This window comes from Geotrypetes seraphini, chromosome 6, assembly GCF_902459505.1.
Source record: "Geotrypetes seraphini chromosome 6, aGeoSer1.1, whole genome shotgun sequence".
In the NCBI taxonomy this organism is placed as follows: Eukaryota; Metazoa; Chordata; class Amphibia; order Gymnophiona; family Dermophiidae; genus Geotrypetes; species Geotrypetes seraphini.
This window is the reverse complement of record NC_047089.1, coordinates 5,055,958-5,076,149: the sequence shown is the minus strand read 5'-3', so window position 1 is coordinate 5,076,149 and position 20,192 is coordinate 5,055,958. Positions and strand designations below refer to the sequence as shown.

General features: G+C 45.4%; 2 protein-coding genes across 5 annotated transcripts in view; one reads left to right on the top strand and one right to left on the bottom strand.

Moving 5' to 3' along the window:
- Nucleotides 1-3,262, top strand: part of ART1 (ADP-ribosyltransferase 1) — a 57,768-nt gene extending 54,506 nt beyond the window's left edge. For all 4 annotated transcript variants that reach the window (XM_033950458.1, XM_033950457.1, XM_033950455.1 and 1 more), the window contains one exon: nt 2,999-3,262. In XM_033950458.1, coding sequence (XP_033806349.1) covers nt 2,999-3,105 — 107 coding nt within the window. In that variant the 3' untranslated portion in view covers nt 3,106-3,262. The remainder of the gene's footprint in view (nt 1-2,998) is intronic.
- A 1,925-nt stretch (nt 3,263-5,187) lies between these two features.
- On the bottom strand, nt 5,188-18,572 carry LOC117362322 (E3 ubiquitin-protein ligase TRIM39-like). The gene is made up of 5 exons (XM_033948553.1): nt 18,177-18,572; nt 17,271-17,397; nt 8,163-8,366; nt 6,349-6,378; nt 5,188-5,700 (listed from the first exon to the last, which is right to left on the bottom strand). Exons 1-5 carry the CDS (start codon nt 18,570-18,572, stop codon nt 5,201-5,203), a joined length of 1,257 nt encoding a protein of 418 aa, XP_033804444.1. The 3' UTR covers nt 5,188-5,200.
- Between the last annotated feature and the right edge of the window lie 1,620 nt (nt 18,573-20,192).

Below are 20,192 nucleotides of genomic sequence, written 5' to 3'. Positions count from 1 at the left end.
GGTTGTGATAGGCCAGAGCACGCTACAGGGGTTCAAGGAAGGTTTAGATAGGTTCCTAAAAGATAAGGGGATTGAGGGGTACAGATAGCAGTAGAGGTAGGTTATAGGAATAGTCAGGGACCACTGCACAGGTGATAGGCCTGATGGGCCGCCGCAGGAGCAGACCGCTGGGCGCGATGGACCTCTGGTCTGACCCATAAGAACATAAGAACATAAGCAGTGCCTCCGCCGGGTCAGACCATAGGTCCATCCCGCCCAGCAGTCCGCTCCCGCGGCGGCCCGAACAGGTCACGGCCTGTCTGAGTCACCAGAAGGGGCCCCCTTGCCACCTTGGTTTCCCATTGAGTCCTATCTTCCCATCGAAGTCCTAACCCTCCGGTCTTGCACATGCACGACCTGGTTGGATTTCTATACTTATTACCTGGTTAGCTTTCTATACCTGTGTTACATCTCAGCACCTCTCTCAGTATCCCACGATCCCCCTATCCCTCAGGAATCCGTCCAATCCCTGTTTGAATCCCTGTACTGTACTCTGCCTGATCACTTCCTCCGGTAGCGCATTCCAAGTGTCCACGACCCTTTGGGTGAAAAAAAACTTCCTTGCATTTGTTCTGAACCTATCTCCCTTCTGAACCCCTTCTGAACCCAGTGGAGGCAACTTCTTATGTTCTTATGGGTCTGGCATAAACTCTTTTTGGTTTGACCAGTGCACAGAGCATTACAGTTGTCTAGTCGTGATGGATCATGGCTTGAACCACTGTGTTCAGATTCATCGTTTCAACTCATATGAAGAGAGATTTTTTTAGCTCCTGAAGGTGATAGAGACAATTTTTAAAGGTTGTTTGAATGTGCAGGATCGGAGTGAGGAATGAATCTAGCAGTATCCCAAGATTCCTGACCTGTGAATTTAGGGGGAGTTCATACGTCCAAAAAGGTATTTTGAAGTCAGCTATGGATATCTCATCCATTTTATGTGGATTTTCAGCAGTGCTATCCACATAAGAGACTCCGTTGAAAATTCACACCTAAAGTTAAATGGATCAGATACACATTTAACCATATATTTCTTCTTTATATGCTGGTATTGAAACAGATACATTATTCATGTGAAGGATAATTTTAAAAAGTAATTTTCATGTGTATTCGCCAGTATACCCATGTAAAATTATTCTTTTACCTTCATTGTGCAAAACAATTGTAAAATTTTTCAGTGACCCAATATTCAAAACTCACTTATCTTACAAATTATCTTGAAAAAACTGCAGATCGGGTCAGACATGAATCTACATTCGCACGGGGGGGGGAGCATCTATTGGCAGGAGGGAGTGGGCATCCCTCCTGCCATATTTTTTGGTTCGGGAAGGGAACGCTTTGTTGGGAAGGGGGAGCGTTTTTTCGGGGAGGGGGGGCGCTGTCAGGAGGCTTTTTTTAACTGGACAGATATTTTGCATGTATAATACACACAAAATATTTGTGTCATTAAAAAAAAAAACCCCGGCAGAATCCCTGACAGCAGTGAGAGGATGCTTCCCCTGTCAATCGCTCACTGAGTGTTGAGTCAGTGGGTTTGCATGCAAATGATTTGCACCTTGCAAATTTAATAGTGAATCAATCGCTGTTGTAAAATCGGTCAGAGAATAGGCCAACAGCGATTAAGTCGCTATTGTTAGTGAATCTAGCCTGTAGTGATTTACATGGTCAATTATCCCTAACACGTAGGCCGGATTTTCACACAACCCAAAGCATTCAATGAAATAATATCTAACTCTTCCTAAAAGGGGAAACCCTAGCTGCAAACAGATTGTCAAATAATTCATAGGCTTCAGTGACTTGTGTAATCATCGCTTCAGCTTAATAAACTCATTGCACAGTATCGATTTTTGATGTTATGTATATATAATTTTGTAATGTACCATCACATTGTTCTTCTTCATGTTGAAAACTTGGCATAAGAAAAGTCGATGATCAACAAGGTTCTACGGTACAACACTTCAAAAACTCTAGAAATGATAACGTAGCTTTCCAATTTTCCAAGAGGAGGACTGACACCTTCTATTAAACACTACATAAGAGGATGAAGCTAGAATGTCCAAAGGTCTTCACTGCCCCAATATAATTACCCTCCAAAATTTGTGTTTCAGCATCCAAGAATGCCTTCTCAAGGAGTAACAATATACCTTAAACAATTGTGCGACTAAACATTTTCTGGTTGTGAGTCACTGGGCCATAGCCTCTATTTGGAGACCAGAACAACATTTCAAATGCAACCCGGAAGTTCACTGTCAATACTGCTATACACACGGCTTCAACCCCAGGCCAGGCTTCTGCTCTTCAGGCTGAATGGGGCAAGGGATGCTGTGTTGGAAGTGTTCATAGCTCAAGGGGTGGGGGGAAGGAGAAAGGGAGATGCTTCAGCTACATCATGATGGTGACACCAGGTTCTGGAGGGTCACGAGGCTTATAGGGTAGCTCTTGGCCACAATCTGCCCTTCTGATGGCCGATCTACACTGGAGTGTGTGTCTGTCTGTGTGTGTGGGGTAAAAGTAAAATGGGAAAAAGTCATAAATAGTTGCAAATGAATACTCTTGGTGCCATAAATCCAGGGGGAACTTTTTCCCCAGTTGGCCAAGAAGTCCAGAGTAACATGAGCCAATCAATAAATGAGTCAATTGATCAATATATAGCATGCAGGACATTCGAGTGACTCTAAAAGTCCAGAAATCCAACACGAAAGCAGGCCTACAATTCCTGGGTTTCTTCACTCTGTTGGAGCCTACAATTTCAACCCAGCCCTTCTAGACTTCAGCAACATGCGCAAGACCATGATTTTGGCTCCATTGAAATATTTTGAAAGATAGCGGGGTCTTGACAAAATTCATTAATGACTAGACCAGCATAAATCGCAAGACCCTATCGCAGTATCATGGGACTGTAGGTCTCTGTATCCTCAAGACTTATCTCGTCTGTTCTCTCTCTCTCTCTCTCTTTCCTCATTAGCGGCAACTTATGCTCGAAGTTTGGCTTCAGTCCTGCCACTGCTGTCCGCCTGTTGGGGACTGGTAATGATGATGGATGCGTTGGAAATTTCATGTCTACTCCACTGAAATCTGTTTTTCTTGCCCTCTTCTGGGTAGTCTGTTTTCATGAAATCTCTGGGCTCGTTTCCTCTGTGTACATTATGGTTCCAGTTTCCACTGGCCAGTAGAAAGTATTTATGGTGTCTGATGTAGGACATTCTTAAATAAAATCATGTCATGCCTACTTTTGATGATGTTTAAAGATTTAAGACTAAAAAAGGCTCAATTCTCCAAAAACTTAGGCCTACATTACCAGCGCCTACGTTTTTTCTTAGGCACCAGTAGCGCTTAAGTGTGATTAAGACCACAAAACATGCCCCAGACACACTAAATCCTAAAAACACTTCAAGCCATTTTCTTCTGTGCTCAGAGCTGTTGTAGATATCGAGACTGTTGAGAGAGCCAAAAGCCCACTGTGGGAAGAACCGAAGCAGAGACATCGTGAGTAGAGTCCTTTCAAGACCAACAGGGTTCTCTGAAGCAGCCGTTGGTGGAACGGGTCAGGACCCGTTAGAGGAAGAGTCACCCTTTTTTCTCAACAAGTTAAGTGCATGGTGGTTTATACAATTTAAGGAATGTATTGTTGAATAATAGTCAAGTATACAAGTACAGCTGTTCGATGAACAGGAAAAGAGCCGTTTAACAACGGGCTTTTGGCTTTCTCAACGGTCTCGATATCTACAACAGCTCTGAGCACAGAAGAAAATGGCTTGAAGTGTTTTTAGGATTTAGTGCATCTGGGGCATGGTTTTGTGGTTTTACTCAAAGAGGTCTTTTGCAGCAGGTGTTTCCCAAACTTTCTTTTTGGGTTTCCTGCCTAAGTGTGACTGGCATGCAGCTGGTGCCCTTTTCCTAGGCGCTGGCCGATTTAGGTGGCGTTTACAGAATCCGTGTCTAAGAACCTACATGTGCTGCAGCGAATGATAGAATACAGTGGTGCACCCGAATTATGAGAAGGAGTCCCAATCAGCTATGAAAATTCAGTTACAGAGTATTGGGAGCAGTGGTGTATTAAGGGGGGGGGGGTCCACCCCTCCTCTCCGCCTCCACCTCTTCCCACTCCTCCTCCCTTCCCTTCCCCGTACCTCTAGTCATCCATCACCGCGAGTAACAAGTATAATGCGCTCCTCACGACCATGTCATCTCTCCCGCTGACATCACTTGATGTCAGCAGGATCGCAAGGAGCACATTGAAATTCTTGTTTCTCGCGGCGGTTAAAAGCTAGAGATACGGGGGAAGGAGGGAGCGCTTGCTGAGCAGGGGGGGGCAGAGATGAGGACAGGAGAGGGGCACCACCAACCAGGGCACCTCTACCCCTCTTGATGCCGCTGAATGGGAGTGCTTTATAAAAAATGAAAGCTATGAGGGGGGTTGGGAGCAGGGTGGCGAGGACTAAAATCAGCAGATAACCAAGCAGAAGGGAACCAAACTTGCCAAAACAGCAAAGGGACAGAGGTTTTTATATTCCTTTTTGCTGGAGAAAAGGAAATAGGCAAGTGGAACATGCTGTCATAATAAGAGCATGAGTGGAATAACTTAGGCCCCTCTTTTACAAAGCCAATTACCGTGGAAGGCCATTGGGAATTAACGGGCTTCGGTGCAGTGCAGCTTTGTAAAACGGGGGGGGTTAGCTTTTACGCAAAATTTTTCCCAAAGCTTTGTCCCAGAAAGTTCAAGCAGCTCAGGAAATGGCCCCTCCCTGCCAGACACAGGCTCAAAGCACAACGGCGGCCAGACTCTCAACCCCACTTCCCCATAACAAGACTTTCCAAGACTTTGAAGCCCCACCTTTTTCCCAGACCAGAACTCAAGGCATTGAAACCGAAACCTACACAAACTTCAAACCTGAAACCCACAGGGAAGGTCAGGCTGGGCGGATTCTGAGAGGAGTTTTAGAATTAGTGCCGAAGAAAGGTCGGAGTTTCTCTGTAGGAGGAGTGTGTGGCGCAGTGGTTGGATCTACAGCCTCAGCACCCTGGGGTTGTGGGTTCAAACCCCGCGCTGCTCCTTGTGACCCTGGGCAAGTCACTTAATCCTCCATAGCCCCAGGTACGTTAGCTAGATTGTGAGCCCACCGGGACAGAGAGGGAAAATGCTTGAGTACCTGATTGTAAAAACCGCTTAGATAACCTTGATAGGCGGTATATAAAATCCTAATAAACTTGAAACTTGATGACTTTTCCTGAAGGTCAGGAGATGAGATTTATAATCTGCATCGTAAAATGAGACCTTCCCTGCCTCGTACTCCAGCAGAATCCCTACCGCCCTGGGGATCTCACTCGGGGAGAGCCGGGTCACATGGGAACCGAGGGCCACGTATCCCTGCCCACCCCAAAGCCCCACTAGCCAGTACCCCTCCCCAGGTAACAGTTTGATCTCCCCTTTCCTCCTCACAGAGTGTTTACACACTCCCAATATCCAGTCAGTCCCATCCCCCACCTCCACCTCCCAGTAATGTATTCCCTTGGTGAAGCCCTCACACCCCAGTACACAGGAACCAGTGTCAAATCTCTCGGGGTGGTCCGGCAAATTCTGTCTTGTGTTTCCCAGACTGACACTTTTCCGATCTTCAGACACGATAAGTTTAGGATGAGCAGTTTGAGGATCCAGAGTCACATCCACTGCAGAGAGGAGACACATTAATAAACATGAGCAAACACTTTTCATTAGCTTGTCACACACCCTCCTCTAACTCTGATTGGCTCGTAATATACCCACCTCTAGTCCTTATTGGCTCCTTACACAACCACCTCTAAACCTGGATCTTCAGTAACTCACTTATTCATTTGAAAGGAAACTGGATTGAGAGGGCATAGGATGAAGTGAAGAGGTGAGAGGCTCCCGCGTAATCTGAGGAAAGGGTTGTAGATGCGTGGAACAGTCTCCAGGAAGAGGTGGTGGAAACAGAGACTGTCTCTGAATTCAAGAGGGCCTGAGATAGGCAAGTGGGATCTCTTAGGGAGAGGAGGAGCTAATGGATGGGTCATGTTTCTAGGCTGCAATAGCACCTAAAGCCAAACAGGGCTCTTTACCAATGGAACGTATTATTTTATTCTAGTATTAGATTAAACAGTAATATCTGGTGTTTTCGCAGATTTTTTGGTCACCCCCTTCCCACCCTCACTGTATTTTCCCCCAGATAGTAAATGATATGTATACCAAGTTTGGTTGAAATCTGCCCATGCGTTTCAGAGCTATGCTGGAACATACATGCAATCAAACATACATATATACATCCAATTTTATACCTATAGATTACATTCAGTTACCTCCATATCTGCCACAGCTCGTCGTCCAACCTGCATTAAAAGAAAGATGAAGAGTCATCAGATCTCAGAGAAATAAGTACAATGATATGAATTTTTTTGCTAATGTCAAATAAAATTTAAGTCCTGCAGGATGTGATATTTATTATTTTTTTTTTTTTAATGTAGAAAAAGTGTAATATTAAAGATTTTGGTTTCACTGATATTTTTATAACTTAGGACATTTCTTCTGCTACAAAGTAAGAACAAGATATGTTTTTAGCAGACCAAACACACCTATTTCAGCCAGAATATGTGCTTGATGTGGCCACGTTTCACCTGGAGGGTGCATCAGAGGCAAGGATTAGAGAGGTATATAACCATACAATACACGTCTTCCTAGAACAGGGGTAGGCAATTCCGGTCCTTAAGAGCCATAGGCAGGTCAGGTTTTCAGGATATCCACAATGAATATGTATGAGAGGGATTTGCATGTACTGCCTCCTTGAGATGCAAATCTCTCTCATGCAAATTTATTGTGGATATCCTGAAAATCTGACCTGCCTGTGGTCCCCAGTTCTGCCTCTGTCATGCCCTGTTCCGCCCCAAAGCCCCGCCCCTAGACAGTATCCAAGCACGCGCAGACACAGGTGTCAGGTCAAAAGCGCGCCGGGAAAAAGGCGCGCGCAGACAATTGAGCGCAGCGCGGAGGCACGCGCCACACAAAATTTTTATGGCTCCGAAGAGGGGGGCGTGGGTGGGAACCCCCCCACACTTTACTTAATAGAGATCGCGCCGCGTTGTGGGGGGTGTGGGGGGTTGTAACCCCCCACATTTTACTGAAAACTTCACTTTTTCCCTGTTTTTAGGGAAAAAGTTAAGTTTACAGTAAAATGTGGAGGGTTACAACCCCCCACAACGCCGGCACGATCTCTATTAAGTAAACTGGGGGGGCTCCCCAACAAACCCCCCCCCCCCGTCGGAGCCCCTAAAAACTGTAATTTTCTTCGGCGCGCGCCTCCGTCTTGCGCTCAGTTGTCGGCGCGCGCCTTTGTCTTTCGCCGACTTCATAGGAACCAATGCATTAATGTCTTGCGTGCGTGACGTCACCGTGTTGTGTCCGTATGCGTGGATGTCCCTTCCTGATGAGATTTTGTCGGGAAGCTTATCAAACCCCAGACAAAGTGCCAGGTTTTGAAAATTCGTCCTGATCCCCAGACATGTCCTCTAAAGGAGGACATAGACGGGAAAATCTGGACATCTGGAAACCCTATTGAGGACCAGAATTGCCTATACCTGCTCTAGATTAACAGATCAATAGGGAAAGGGAATGGGGACTTGTATGTACAGTACACTGCCTTTTTGTGAGGCAGCAGCTCAATCAGAGAAGGGAAAATGGTAAAGTAAGGATGTAAATTGAGGTTGTGGGGTGGTAGACATTGGAGTAATGTTAGGAAATTGTTTTGCATGGAGAGGGTGGTTGATGCCTGGAATGCCCTTCCAAGAGATGAAGACAGTGACGGAATTCAAAAAAGCGTTGAATGAACACAGTGGATTTTTAACGAGAAAATGTGTGGAAGAACCTCTGTGGCCCATAGATGGCAATTCAGTTGAGGATCGCCTGGAGAGGGCTTCGATGGGAACTCCAGTAATTTGGAATGTGAGGATGGAGCAGTCTGTATCCCACAAATGCTGAGATGGTTCAGATAGGCTGGAGTGAGCTTCGACAGTAACTCCAGTGGCTGGAACCCAAGGACAGTACCGGGTGGACTTCTATGGTCTAGGACCCAGTAATGTCAAAGAAAGAATTCAATTTATAACATAACATAATCTTGTACTTATTAACCGCGTAACCATAAGCTTGTGATTCTTCTCCTTTATCTTGAGGATCAGCTGCATGACGAAGGAGCTTTGTTCTTCCGCTTGGGTCGCATTTTCCCTGATTCTCTGGAGAATCTGCTCCTCTTCCTTCTCCAGTATCCAGAGAAGGACCTGCTTCTGCTTATTCAGAAACTGGTGCAACTCCTCAAACTCAGCCTCAACTTTCAACAATAAAAACAGAGAAACATAACATAGAAACATGATGGCCCATCCAGTCTGCCCATCCGCAGCATCCGCTATCTCCTCCTCTCCCTATTGGCTAAGGCTCTTTACTCCTGCATTGTGAGGTCACAGAGCATTATTGTTATACGCTAAGGGGCTCATAATAAATTTAAAAAGTCCAAAAACCGGCCTAAGTCAGTACTTGGATGACCTAAAATACAGGTCGTCCAGAGACTTTTTAGGCCTCTAAATCCCGCCGTGCACCCAGAGCTCAAAGGAGCGGTTTTGGTGGAATGGTTAGGGTGGGAGATAGGCAGGACATGGACTGACCTAGGCTTAGTCGTCCTGCAGCGATAATTGAAAGTTTGATGAGGTTGCCTAGAATATTCTGGAACTTCTACATTGTGACTTAGATGAAGTTAAAACAGGCATAAGTTCCAGATCGGCTTGCCGCTGAGCTGATCGCAGATGCTGGGATCAGTTTAGCGGCCCAGACAACCTGTCCCGTTCCTCCCCCCCCCCCATCCCCCGCAAAGACTACTGGCATGAGGGATGCTCAGTCCCTCCTGCTGGAACCATCTGCGTACCCCCGCAAGCGTCGCAGCAGGATGGATGCCCAATCTCTCCTGCTGGAATCCCCCCAAGTATTGTGGCAGGAGGGATACCCAGTCCCCCCTGCTGGACACCCTCCACCCCCCAATAGTTAGGCCACCAGACACCCCCCCACACCCAGATCCCTCCCTCCACGCCCACCCGGCCAGACCCACCCCCCAAAGCCTACCCAGACCCCAAAAAGTACCTTAGTACATTGGTCAACCGGACAGATGCTTCGTCTGGCCAGCCAGCAGGCTAGCCTTCACCAGAATGATGGGCCTACCCCTTCCCAGTGCATAGGAGGGGCAATAGGCGCCTGGGCCGACTGGAATCTTAGGCCTGTCTCCCAGTGCATTCTGGGATGCGCTAGGAGTGGCCTAAGATTCCGATTGGCCAGATCCCTTAGGCCCTCCCAGTGCATCCCAGAATACACTGGGAGACAGGCCTAAGATTCTGGTTGGCCCAGCAGTAATGTCACAGTGGAGTTGCCCTACTGAGACAGACTGAAGGTCCATCAAGCCCAGTATCCTGTTTCTAAGAGTAGCCAACCCAGGTCCCAAGTACCTAGCTAGATCCCTGGGAATAAACAGTGGATTTCCCGGTCTACTCTAACCTAGTCTGAACATCTGTATCACACTTAACCAAAATAGGTTCTAAGTTATTTAGAACTAAAGAGGCCCTTATTATAATGCGGAATGACAATGACAGTTGAAGGATCCCTAGCTAGCTGACATAGCCGGGTCACGGTGTAGATGAAGAAAATTCCATTTTAGATCAGTGGGTCATAATTAGTATAAAGAACAACTTGTGACTCCACTTTATTGCTCTGAGAAATCACGTATGCATGCAGGCCTGTTCTATGTATCTGTCTTAGTGCCAGGCACAGCCAGGAGGCAAAGGAATGTAGATGTTAGCTAGCCATTGATGTATAGATTATAGGATGGATTTATGGTTTTGTTTTTCTCTCTGCTGTTACCTTTTGGTCAGAGCTGGTTAGAACTGGTTTGAACTGGTTAGGATCCTATATAACTTTGGTGTCCGAGATCCTCAGGGTCTTCTGTTTATGCAGCCAGTTCTGCCCAGAAGTCCAGCATATATGCTTGTTTAATAAAAGCCTTTTTAAATCTCTTCAGTCTCTGGCTCAAGTCTCTGCACTACTAACGGAGGGCCTTATCCTAAAAGGTACCTTCATTTGGCGCAGCCGAACAGGGACTTGATCTACAGACTTGAGCCTGTTTGGCACGATCGTCTCCCTCGGAGGATTTCAAACCTTGCCTCCTACGAGACCCGTAATAGCCGGCATTAACCTGGTGGTTGACCAGGAACGGTTTCTCGTCGAAGACAACGGATTGCACCTCGAGAAGGAACGAATCGGTGGAGATTTCTGGCTCCTGGTTTTGTTGTGCCGGTACCGGACCTGTCTTGGTAAGTGAGAAGTTGATTCCTTCTCTATCCTGTCTCTATCTCTTCTGTCTAGTAACTTCTTAATCTGTTGTGAAGCACAGAGAGGTATATAGGATTCTGGTTTCTGGAAATTGGAACTTTTGTTGGGTGCATATATAGATTGTATAATATGGGTCAGAACACCATCGAGCCCCTTCAGATCATGCTTAAATATTTTACAACTGCCTTTTCTGGCGATTATGGCGACCCTAAGATTTTTTATTGTTTTCTTCACCCTTATTTTTATTGTTGTCAAAGGCTTAGTATTTGGAATTTAATCAACTTTTTGTCATACTTGTCAAATTAATAAAACAAAAGCTCTGGGGACACCTGACAAGACACAGAGAACAAGAAATTGGTGATGTTGAGAAATTACCCAGGGAGATGGAAATAGCATTTAGGTTGGAAACCTGGGAAAAGTTGGTAAAGTAAGCCAGCATGATTGTTTTGCCGAAAGTTGCAGACAGGATAGTGTAAGTTGCTTAACAGGGTAAAATGCATGTGGATCAAGACAGAATTAAGAATGTGAGTTCGCACTGATGAACGAGAATAAAGACTGTGATTTTAGATATATGTTGCGTGCAGTGGATTTGTTACAGACAGTGAGTAATTTAAAGAAAGTTGAGCCAGATAGTTTACGTGTTCTCGCAGTTGTCAAAGTGTGTCTGCTGGTAATAAAAAAAGAAAAAAAAAAAGCAACCGTTTGTCAGACATGTGGGGTTTGTGTTGGGCACATCCCTGCCTTTGTATCCCAGTGTTGGGGGATTTAAAGTACAAGACTAACAATGATAGAGGTTAAGTATCCATATTTTTCTGAAAATTGAAATATTTGCTAAACATGGGCTTGATAATTCAAGTTCAAGTTTCAAGTTTTATTATTATTTGATGAATCGCCTATACAAACATTCTAAGCGCTGAACAATTAAAAAAAAAAAAAAAAAAAACATTTTAGAGGACAAACAATTTTAAGACACAAGTACAAAGTTAAATAACAAAGTTTTTAAGAGTTTTATAAAAGAGATAAGATCTTTTTCTTTTCTGATGTACAGTAGCAGTGCATTCCACGTTTGTGGCGCTGTAACAGAAAACATGTCATTTCTTCTTGTACCCACAATTTTTAAGGAAGGGACAGTTAATAAGTCTTGTGATGATGATCGTAGAGAACGAGGGGCATAATAAGGAATGATCATTCTAGACATGAATTGAGGCTCATTGAAAGCTAGAACTTTAAAAACCAAGAATAATATCTTAAAAGTAATTCGGTGGCTAATAGGTAACCAGTGGGACTTAATCAATAGCGGTGTAATGTGGTCAACTTTTTTTTTTTCCTTTATGAATGAGTTTTATTGATAACGGATGGATTGAGATTACTTCTTTTGTGCTAACAGTCTCCCTTGCTTTCCCGTATTGTGTCTTTATCCTGGTGTTCTTTATGAATTCTTTCTTCCCATGCATGTTTGTATAAAGTGTTATTGTCAATCAGATTCTAAATACAATTGGAAACAGAAATACCTTTCAAATAAACTTGGTAGCTCAAACTCCAGAGGAAGGGGGTAGTTATTATGTAAGGACAGTGCAGAGTAAAGTAGCTACATCTAGTCTGCAGCAGTGCCCACTCCTCAGAGTGTAGCGGGACCCAGGTGGCAGACAAGGGTTCCAGGTCTGCCTGCAGGGAACATGGCTAAGTGACCTCAGGGGTGGTGTCACGTTAAAATGTCTCTTCTTTGTCTTCGCAGTCATACATACAGAGCTGTTCTGGACCTGTTACAATGAGTCTTTATCTACCCAGAGAAGGAGGACAATGTTCTGCTTTCAGTAACCTTGAAATGACCTTGCACTTAACATTTAACATGTTTCTTTTTTTCCCCTTTGAATTGACATTGCCATACTTCAGAATACCTCTATATTTAACATTGTACACTGTATCTTACTTTACCTAGTAAGTTTTGCTTATTTTTCAAGATTGAAGCACACCCTAGCAGTTGCGTCCCTGTCTGTCTTATGAATGTAATTGGCAGGGCACCAAGCCAGAGTGATAACATTCTTACGTTTTCTCTTTCGGACGTTCCAGTAACCATTTAGATGCCTTTTATGATTATGTGATTATTATGCCATGTGTTATATCACACTTTACTTTGTCACTGTGTGCACCCAATTATGATTCGTGCTATGATGGATGTTTGTTTTTGTATCACTGTGCATTTATCTGCAGATTTAAGTTCAGCTCTGAATCCTTGCCAGCTGGAAGAAAAGTTCCACGCCTTTTGTGTTTTCTATGTTTGTTTATGCCCTGTAATCTTTGTGTTGTCTATCTGTTTGGTTTGTGGGGTACCCCGGGGAAACTAACTATACCATTGGCCATTTTTGGAGATTTTTCTCTCCCTTTTTGCATTTTTGTTTTTTTTCCTATCTAAATTGCCTTTCTAGCTGTTCACGCCCACGCTGTCCTCTGGCGCCAGCGTTCCTTCCTCACCTCCTCTGGATCCCCTATCCAACACCACCAACTCATCCTGGACCTTTTGGATGCTATCCTGCTACCCTCCAAAGTTTCTATCATGCGCTGCCGGGCCCACCGTCGCCTCCATGATTTCATCAGCCGCGGTAATGCCTTGGCTGACCGCTCGGCTCGCCAGGCGGCCCTCCAAGGTCCGCCCACACCCCCTCTTCTGTTATCCCTTTCCTCCCCTCAACCTTTCCTTCATTCCCTTTCCCCCCAGTACACTGACCCCGAGCGCAAGTGGGCCACGCAGCAATCTGGCCATTGCACCCTCCCATCTGGATGGATTACTATACCTTCCTCTCACACATCCACCCCCCTCCTGTACGTCCCTCAACTCCTGGCCCTCACTGTTGTCCAACGTGCACACGATTTTTCTCATGCCGGTAACCCACCTCTCCGCACTCTTCTCCGACAGAATTTCTATATCCCGAATCTCTCTCAACTCATCTCCCATGTTCTGCTCCGCTGTGTCATTTGCCTCCGACACAACCCCTCTTCTGTCAGATCCCCCGTTCCTGGTCACCAGCCTATCGGTTCACACCCTATGCAAGTCCTCTCTACTGATTTTACCCACTTGCCCCCCTCCCATGGGTTCCGTTACCTCCTGGTTTTCATTGATTCCCACACTGGGTGGCCAGAGGCCTACCCAGTGCGCACAGAGAAAAGTAGGGAAATAGTAAAGGCTTTACTCCATGACATCATCCCTCGCTATGGCCTGCTCCTAGTGATTGGCAGCGATAATGGCCCCGCCTACATATCACAAGTCACACAAGCTGTCTCTCAGACTCTGCAAATCACCTGGAAATTATATGCGGCCTATCACCCCAGAGCTCTGGCCAAGTTGAACGCATCAATAGAACTATTAAAACCCTCCTCGGCAAAGCAGCAGAAGAAAGCCGCCTGCCATGGCCCAAACTGATCCCTTCTGTTCTATTTCGCATCCGTTGTACCCCAGGTAAACGCAATCAGTTGTCCCCATTTGAGCTCATGTATGGCCGACCCCCGCCGATAGTCAGCCCAGACCCTGAGTCTCTTGAACAGATAGGGAACGCTATCACAGACGCAGAGATAAAGCAGCTAGGAAAGACCATTATGAAATTACAGAACTGGGTCATTTCTAGAGCCCCGCTGCCAATTACAACCCCTGTTCACCTCTACAAACCTGGGGACCAAGTGTGGCTGAAAGTATGGAAGAAAGAACCGCTGAAACCCCTTTGGACAGGGCCTTTCACTGTCTTACTTGCTTCCCCCACAGCTGTCAAATTGTCCCGCCACGAGTCTTGGATTCACTACAGCCGTGTGAAGCCCGCTGCTGAGTATATTTGTGAAAAAGGGCCTACTGACCTTCAACTGAAAATCACACGGCTGCCCCACACTCTGGAAGAGTAATCACGCACATCTGATCCAGAGATCTGTCAAGATATTTAATATGAACTCTGTTGTGTATATACTGCTTGTGATTTGCGTCTTGCCAACATTGTCCATGTCCCCTACCCCTCCCACGCCTGGGTGTGCCCCTTGTGTGGCACTAGTGGACAATGGGGGCAAAACGGAAAATGTTATTAGATTTCAAACTAATTATGAGTGTAAGGGTCAACTAGTGACCCCTGTATGTATATATAACAAGGTTGAATATTCTATATGTAATAATGGAGATTCACAGATCTGTTTCGACCCCAGAGCAACTAATAGGGATACTTGGATAGAGGTCAGGTCAGTCTGGGATCAGGGCCCCCTGATTCAACAAACCCTGGTCACTAATCCCTATGTCCCGGCCTCAGTCCTCTTTGATGCTTGCCATGCCATGGACCAAAACCCCACCTTCCTTGGACGTTGTGGTGCCCTAGCATGGAGGAGGGAATATATGCACAACGATAAATACATGTGCCTGGCGGGACAGAAGCCGTCCCACTGTGAAGGGTCTTCCGAACACTACTACTGTAACTACTGGAGATGTGTATCCTGGGCTACTTGGGGTATGACCCGACTGCCCACCACCCGAGCCATATTATCCAAAGTGGTGACTACCTCTGACTGTGGCCTCCAGAACTGTAATCCACTTAACTTCACTATTCTACAGCCGTTTAAATGGAACCTCGATGATAGCCTCCGGAAAGCTTGCTATCTTTTGGGCCTACAGATATACGGTAAGGGCACAGACCCTGGTACTGTCTTGCACATCAAACTCGTTGAGAGACACCGAATCCCTGAACAACACAGCCTTGTGTTTCCTGACTTTTATGAACATATGAAACTTGACCAACAAGACTTTGTGCCCTCTGACACCACTCGCAACCTTTTCATACAGTTCGCTGAAGCCATAGGAGCCACCTTAAATCTGACAAACTGTTATGTCTGCGGGGGCACCCAGCTGGCCTCTGAAAAACTCCATTCTGGCAAAACACTGCATACAGCGTCTCGGACCATCCTTTACCACTCGTGTTGGACACCTGCAGTGCCAATCCTTATGGACTACCCCACTCTACCCTCAAATTGGACTGGCACTTGTGTTCTGGGCACTATCAAACCAGCCTTCTTCCTCCTCCCGTTATCCGAAGGAGAACATCTGGCTGTCCCAGTATTCGATCAACGGGCCCGTTCTGAAAGAAGCCTGGAAATTGGTAAATGGGAAGACACTTGGCCCCCGGAGCGCATCATTGCTGTCTACGGTCCTGCTACTTGGGCTGATGATGATATGTTTGGACTTAACTCACTGACTGATTGGGCCTCCAAACCGGGACTCTTTAAAGCCCTCACCATAATTTTCCTGGTATTCTCTGTCATATTTTGTGTTCTTCCTTGCCTGTTACCATGTTTATTGAAAACCCTTAACCGTACTATTAGGACTACGATTGACAAAAGTACCACCGCTCTAGTCCTGGCCCTTTCCTCCTATCACCCAGTCCCCACCTCTGATACAGATGGCCCTGACCTCCCGTAACCCAGCTAGTCAGCTAGCCTACAGAAGAAAAGTTGGGAATGAAGGATCCCTAGCTAGCTGACATAGCCGGGTCACGGTGTAGATGAAGAAAATTCCATTTTAGATCAGTGGGTCATAATTAGTATAAAGAACAACTTGTGACTCCACTTTATTGCTCTGAGAAATCACGTATGCATGCAGGCCTGTTCTATGTATCTGTCTTAGTGCCAGGCACAGCCAGGAGGCAAAGGAATGTAGATGTTAGCTAGCCATTGATGTATAGATTATAGGATGGATTTATGGTTTTGTTTTTCTCTCTGCTGTTACCTTTTGGTCAGAGCTGGTTAGAACTGGTTTGAACTGGTTAGGATCCTATATAACTTTGGTGTCCGAGATCCTCAGGGTCTTCTGTTTATGCAGCCAGTTCTGCCCAGAAGTCCAGCATATATGCTTGTTTAATAAAAGCCTTTTTAAATCTCTTCAGTCTCTGGCTCAAGTCTCTGCACTACTAACGGAGGGCCTTATCCTAAAAGGTACCTTCAACAGTGACATTTTGAATACATAGTCAGATACGTAAATTCCAATATTTTTGGAGGTTTTCCACGGTCCATCTTTATAATGGCTTATGGACTTTCCTTTGGGAAATTATCCAAACTTTTTTTAAACACCTCTATGCTAACTTCTTTTATCACATTCTCAGGCAATGAATTCCAGAGTTTAATTACCCGTTGTGTGAAGAAATATTTTTTCCACTTTGTTTTAAATGCACTACTTTGAAACTTCATCACATGTACCCTAGTCCTAGTATTTTTGGAAAGAGTGAAGAAGTGATTCACAGCCACTCTTTCTAGGGTCCTCTAGACCCGCCCCCAGGTGTTCCCAGTTCCACTCATCCCTGCCCCGTTACACCCCAGCTTTTCCCTCAGCTCTGTCCCCAGCCCTACTGCCTGTTCGTTGGGCAGGATGACATCCGCGCATGCGTGGATGCCTCCTCCTGATGCAATTTCTTTTCAAAACCCGGAGAAAGTGATGGGTTTTGAAAAGCCATCCAGACCTCAAAAGGAGGAAATGTCCGTGGAAATCCAGACATCTGGTAACCCTATCTGTTTCCACTCCACTCTATAGACCTTTATCATATTCCCCCTGAGTCGTCTCTTCTCCAATCTGAAGAGCTCTAGCCGCTTTAGTTTTTCCTCATAGGGAAGTCGCCCCATCCCTTTTTTCATTTTTGTTGCCCTTCTCTGTACCTTTTCTAATTCCGTTATATCTTTTTTGAGATGTAACGATCAAAGTTCGATACAAGGGCATTATAACATTCTCATCTTTGGTTTTCATTCCTTTCCTGATAATTCCTAACCTTCTACTTGCTGTCTTAGTTAGACTGAATTCTTTTATTCTCTTATTCAGGGGATTGATATAGTGAGAGGAACAAAAGCCCTGCAGAACCTGGCTCAGAAGGAGACACACAGACACCCACCCTCAGCTCTTCAGCTTTCTTCCGTTCGGTAGACTGAAACTTCAGAAAACCTTCCAGATTCTTCCTCAGAGGATCCAGGTGCATTTTAAGTTTTTTCTGTGAAGGATTAAACATCTTTAGTTAAAATGTAATTAGGTCTATAACCACAGTTTCATACTTAGCGATAAATAATTTAGTTCATATCTTTGAGATGATTGAATTCTGAATGTATATGGAAGATTCCAAATACCGTATTTTTCGGTCTAGAAGACGCACCTGACCATAAGACGCACCTATGTGTAGAGGAGGAAAAACCAAGAAAAAAAATTTGGTTCAGAATTTTTTTTCTTGATTTTTCCTCCTCTACATGTAGGTGCGAAGGTACGAATCGCAAGAACTAAGGGCAGCCATTCATGGAGCGGCACGGGACCAGACAGGAAGCGAAAAGTTCACACTCCTGCCTTATGCGCCGCTCTGCAGCAAGAAAGGAAGCAGCCGTCCAGCAGGAGCACAGAAAGCTCCTGGCGAGACCGCGCTGGACCACTGACATTTTCAAAAAGGTACCGGGGGAGGTGTTAATAAAAGAAAAAGAAAAAAAAAAAAAAAAAAGAAAATTGTATTCGCTCCATAAGACGCACCCACTTTTCCACCCACTTTTTTGGGGGAAAAACTGCGTCTTATGGAGCGAAAAATACGGTAGATATCAGTCAGGGTTGAAACCTCAATAGTAACATAACTGTTCACCAGTTTGAAAGAGGTAAATTTTCAGTAATGTTACTAAATATAAGCACTTGTATTTCTCAACAGCCTCCGCTCTAGGGATCATAGTGTGAAGTCTGTGACACCCCCCCCCCCCCCCCTTGACACAGTTTGACAATATAGATATTGATACACACCTTGTATTTCTGTACAACCTCCTCCATGGGGACCACGGTGTGATATCTGTGCTCCCGGGATTTGTCACACACCACGCAGATTGGCTTCTGGTCCTCTTCACAGAACAGCTTCAGTTTCTCATTATGCTTCTCACACTCAATCTCCTCTTTTGGTTCCTCTGAATTCTGATGGAGATTTTTCACCATTTCTGTCATGTTTGGTCTGAGGTTTCTGTGCAGAGACCTTTTTCTGCACTGAGGACAAAGGAATATAAATTTCCCCTCCCAACTCTGAGTGATGCAAGAGCGACAGAAGTTGTGTCCACAGTCTGTCAGCACTGGGTCTGTAAAGTAATCCAGACAGATCGAACAAGAAGCTTCTTTCTGTAGACACTCAGCAGACTTTGTAGCAGCCATGATTCGTACAGGAAATGAGAGCAAAGATTTTGTTTCTGTTTCTGTGAAATTAGGAGTGCCTCTCTGTGTAGGTATCTGAGTGTCCCCACCCTCTTTCCTCAGGGTTTCTCGCTTCCCAGCGACAAAGATCTAGGAGGCCGGGAACTGCAAGAACTTTCCTGTGTGTAACCTGGAACCTGAGACGGGGACATGGCTCAGCTCTCTACAGTAAGCAAAGATATCAGGAAGGAGACAGAGCAAAAACCCTGAGACTCAGGTAATCCCTGCCTCCTATGCTGTGTGAGTTACTATCAGAGGCAGTGACATAGCTATGGCTGAAAATATCCCCATAACACAATCACTCCCAAGATAGGGAGGATGCACATTTTCCAAAGCTGCAAATTACAATTTTTAATAAACTCAGAAAAAAATACCTTTTTTTTTCCTACCGTTGATGTCTGAACATTGGTTTGGAGCTAGCTTTCTTCTGCTTTTCTGGGATTTTAAGAATTCTCTCTAGGGTCAACTGCCCTTGTGACTTTTCTTCTCCGTGTCCATCATCCATCATTCTTGTGTGCCTCTATCCATCCCTCTGTGTCCCCGTCCTTATGCTACCTCCAGAGCCAGCATTTCTTTTGTGTCCCTGTCTCTCCCAATGTCCAGCATCATTCTTCTATCTTTCCTTCCTCCTGTGTCACCCCCAACCCCCCCCCCCCCATCCACCCTCTGTGGTCTTGCAATTCTTTCTTTCTGCCTCCATTGGTCCAGTATCTCTCCATCTTTTTTTCCAAGGTCCAGTCTCTTTCTCTCTCTCTTCAACTTCCTCCCCTCCCAAGTGCAGAATCTCTTCCCCCTCTCCTTTGGATCAACAGGTCTCTCTCTCTCTCTTTTCTCAGCTCCCCTTCTATCTTAGGCTAGCATCTCTCCCCCACTCATTTGGCCCAAGCCTCCCTTGATCTCTCACTATTTCTTCTGTTCTTCACAACCCTCCCTCCCTCCCACCGCCCACACCACTCCTGTAAATGCTGCAGGAGGTGGCAGCAGAGGTGGCACTGAAGGTTACTCTTTGTCCGACAGGACCTTTCCTCTGCTGTATCCCATCTGTTATAGTCCTTGCAAAATGTTGTCAGACAAAAAATTAAGCTTGCTTCACTGCCAGTTAAATCAGAGTCACCATATCTCAAAAAAGATAGAGCAGCGCTAGAAAAGGTTCAAAGAAGAGCGACCAAGATGATAAAGGGGAGGAAACTCCTCTCCTATGAGGAAAGACTAAAAAGGTTAGGGCTCTTCAGCTTGGAAAAGAGACGGCTGAGGGGAGATAGGATTGAAGTCTACAAGCCTGAGTGGAGTAGAACAGGTACAAGTGGGTCGATTTTTCATGCCTCAAAAATTACAAAAACTAGGGGCCACTCGATGAAGTTACATAGAAATGCCTTTAATACCAATATGAGCAAATTCTTTTTCACTCAGAGAATAGTTAAGCTCTGGAATGCGTTGCCAGAGGTTGTGGTATGAGCAGATAGCGTAGCTGGTTTTAAGAGAGGTTTGGACAAGTTCCCGGAGGAAAAATCCATAGTCTGCTATTGAGACAGACATGGGGGAAGCCACCGCTTGCCCTGGGATTGGTAGTATGGGATTCTG

Bases quoted from the DNA above. Each gene is read 5' to 3' on its own strand.
- LOC117362322 (XM_033948553.1), bottom strand. From the start codon at position 18,572: ATGGCTGCTACAAAGTCTGCTGAGTGTCTACAGAAAGAAGCTTCTTGT. The intron at 8,367-17,270 runs GTTCTGCAGGGC...TATTGTTGAAAG, and splicing joins TGTGTCTCCTTCTGAGCCAG to TTGAGGCTGAGTTTGAGGAG. The intron at 5,701-6,348 runs GTAACTGAATGT...TCCTCTCTGCAG, and splicing joins GAGCTGTGGCAGATATGGAG to TGGATGTGACTCTGGATCCT.